Source organism: Saprolegnia diclina (genome assembly GCF_000281045.1).
Source record: "Saprolegnia diclina VS20 unplaced genomic scaffold supercont1.89, whole genome shotgun sequence".
Classification (NCBI taxonomy): Eukaryota; Oomycota; class Saprolegniomycetes; order Saprolegniales; family Saprolegniaceae; genus Saprolegnia; species Saprolegnia diclina.
Window position 1 is genome coordinate 81433 of NW_008246156.1, and position 2565 is coordinate 83997.

At 60.2% G+C, this 2565-nt stretch overlaps 2 protein-coding genes across 2 annotated transcripts; one reads left to right on the forward strand and one right to left on the reverse strand.

Moving 5' to 3' along the window:
* SDRG_15341 (hypothetical protein) lies at positions 1-2274 on the forward strand. Its single transcript, XM_008621510.1, has 2 exons — positions 1-1497; positions 1540-2274. The coding sequence occupies exons 1-2, from the start codon at positions 145-147 to the stop codon at positions 2119-2121; spliced, it is 1935 nt and encodes a 644-aa protein (XP_008619732.1). The 5' UTR covers positions 1-144; the 3' UTR covers positions 2122-2274.
* On the reverse strand, positions 2147-2527 carry SDRG_15342 (hypothetical protein; the record flags this gene model as incomplete). The annotated part of the gene is made up of 1 exon (XM_008621511.1): positions 2147-2527. One exon carries the CDS (start codon positions 2525-2527, stop codon positions 2210-2212), a length of 318 nt encoding a protein of 105 aa, XP_008619733.1. The 3' UTR covers positions 2147-2209.
* Between the last annotated feature and the right edge of the window lie 38 nt (positions 2528-2565).

The window sequence follows — 2565 nt, forward strand, 5'->3', positions numbered from 1 at the left end:
GCCAACTACGTCGAGGACCCGACGCCGCTCATCCTCAAGGCCTGCGAGGCGCCGGTCGGCCGGTCGCTCGCCGAGACGTTCAAGCTCAAGAAGGCCAAGGACTACACTGTACATCAGTTTGGCCTTATCCAAGAGCGCGTGGGCATGCACCCGCGCACGCTCAAGTTTGATGCCGAGTACGAGGTCGGGTACCTCGCGTATGTACAAGAATCAAGCGTCGTCCGCGTGCGCCTCACGTTCATCGTCGGGTCGCTCTTCCTCGGCGCGCTCCTCGCGTACGAAGCGCACCTCGACTTGTTCCGTCGCCGCGCCGGCATTCCGCCGCCGCTGCCCGAAGGCGAGCTTCCGGACGCGAACCGGCTCGTGCTCTACATTCTCTCGTTCGGCGTCTCGGTACCGGCGTTCTTCATTGGCTTCCTCCTCACCTTCTTCGAGTCCATGCACAAGCGCATCGAGCGCATCACGTTCGCCGTCTTCTTCGTCGTCGCCATGACGCTCATCTTCAAGAAGCCCGTCCAGGCGCAGACCGGCCCGGTGCTGCCGCTCATGATCCTCATCATCCCGATCTTTGGCATCACGCGCATGCGCTTCCTGCACAGCTGCGTGCTCGGGTGGACCATCTTCTTCACGTACCTCATCGTCCAGGGCGTCTCGCTGCACTGGATGGACCCGATCCCGTACGGCAACGGCAAGACGTGGAAGTACGACAACATCTCGGACATCATCTACCAGACGATCAACTACGGCATTGCGATCATCGGCGGTATGGTGTCGCACTACCGCCAGGAGCTCATTCGCCGGCGCAACTACGCCCTCAAGCTGCCGTTCACGGGCCTCGACGACGACGAGCCCCTAGACCTCTTTGGCGAGAGCTACTCGGAGGAGCGGCTCATGGACCCGTTCAACTTGAGCTTCCGCAACCTCGATGTGGAAGAGTGCTTTTGCCGCATGTGGTATCTCATCGACCCGCACCCGTACGAGAACCCGAACCGCGGCGACATCCACGAGAACGTCTACATGACGATCCGCTTTGCAGTCCTCGGCGTCTTCCTCTCGCAAGTGGTCCTGGGCATCCAGGACATCAAGCTCCTCTTCATGAAGGACTTCAAGTTTGAGTACGGCATGGCGGCTGTCATCCGCTTTGCGATCGTCGTGCCGCTCTACCTGCTCAGCTTTTACTTCATGTACCTCCTCGGCCGCAAGTACTTTGAGATGTACTTGCGCAAGTCGGCGGCCGAAGCCGAGATGTCGTCTCAGTTCACGATCGACGTCAACGACGTGCCGGCGTCGGACGACAGCTTCAAGGGCTTCAAGTACGCGTCAACGCGCATGAAGAAGAAGGCGCCGTTGACCAAGAACCGCAGCATCAAGGAGAAAATTGAAGGCCAGAAGGAGCGCTGGGTGGACACCAAGGGCGGCTACGTGCGGTCGGCGCAGATCTTCCTCACGATTATCATCTCGCTGCACGTGATTTTGATGATGATCCTCCTGCTCCAGGTACACATTCGCTCCGACATCGCTGCTCATCTGCTCTTATAGGTCGGTCGCAGCTACATCTACACCCACTCGAGCAAGCAGAAGAACGCGGCCAAGCCCAACGTGTACTTCATGGGCTTCCTCAACGCGCTCCTCTCGGTGCACCGGTCGGGCTTCAAGATCCGGTTCGTCTACTCGTCGCGCGTCTCGTGGGCGATGGTCCTCCTCTTCATCTTCTTTGCGTCGCACAACTTGCACTTCGACCCGTGGGAGTACCTCTGGGCCGAGTACTCGTGCTACCTCGTCGCGATCCAGTTCCTCGGCATGATGATCTCGCACGAAGAAGAGTCGCTGCGCCGGTCCTTCTTTGTCCTCAAGTCGATGCGCATGCTCGAGTTTGAAAAATGGTTTGCCGGTGTCCTCCGCATTCAAAAGGGCGTCCGCAAGTTCCTCGCGCGCCACCGCGAACGCCAGATCGCCAAGGGCGACGTGCCCACGACCAAGGCCGTCTCCAAGCCGCCAGCCCCCAAGGTCGCCCACGCCCAAAGCTTCCTCGCCATGGCCTCCAAGATGGGCGTCCAGGCCCAAGCGATCCAGATCGCTGTCGTCCTCTTTGACGTCATCTGGTCGGCGGCCAACCCGTAGGTCGTCGTCGGTCATCCGCTGTGTACTCTAAACCCCATCGTGTTTCTGCTGTGTTTTGTCTTTCTATGCCGAAAGTAGATTAGGAGCGTTAGAGTGCCAGCGTATTGAGCTTGGCGTGTAAATACTGGTAGTCGTGCAAACTCACGACGTGGCGTGAGTCGGCGAGGCTGAGCCCCGTGAAGCGCGACAGCGTCGACTCAAGCGCAGCGTGCTGGAAGGCCGGCGCCACAAGCCGGATCGACGACATTTGCACGAGGAGGTCGTCCCAGCAGGCCTGCGGGCGCGAGATGTGGCATGCGTGGATGCTCTCGAGGAGCTGCGCCATCTCGCTGTCGAACGGCTGACGCGCGGGCTCGAAGGGGTTGCGCCACGTCGGCGTCGTCGTCGTCAGCGACGTTGATGCCATCGACGCTTCGAGCTGGTCTTCGCGCGTCGTGATACGCA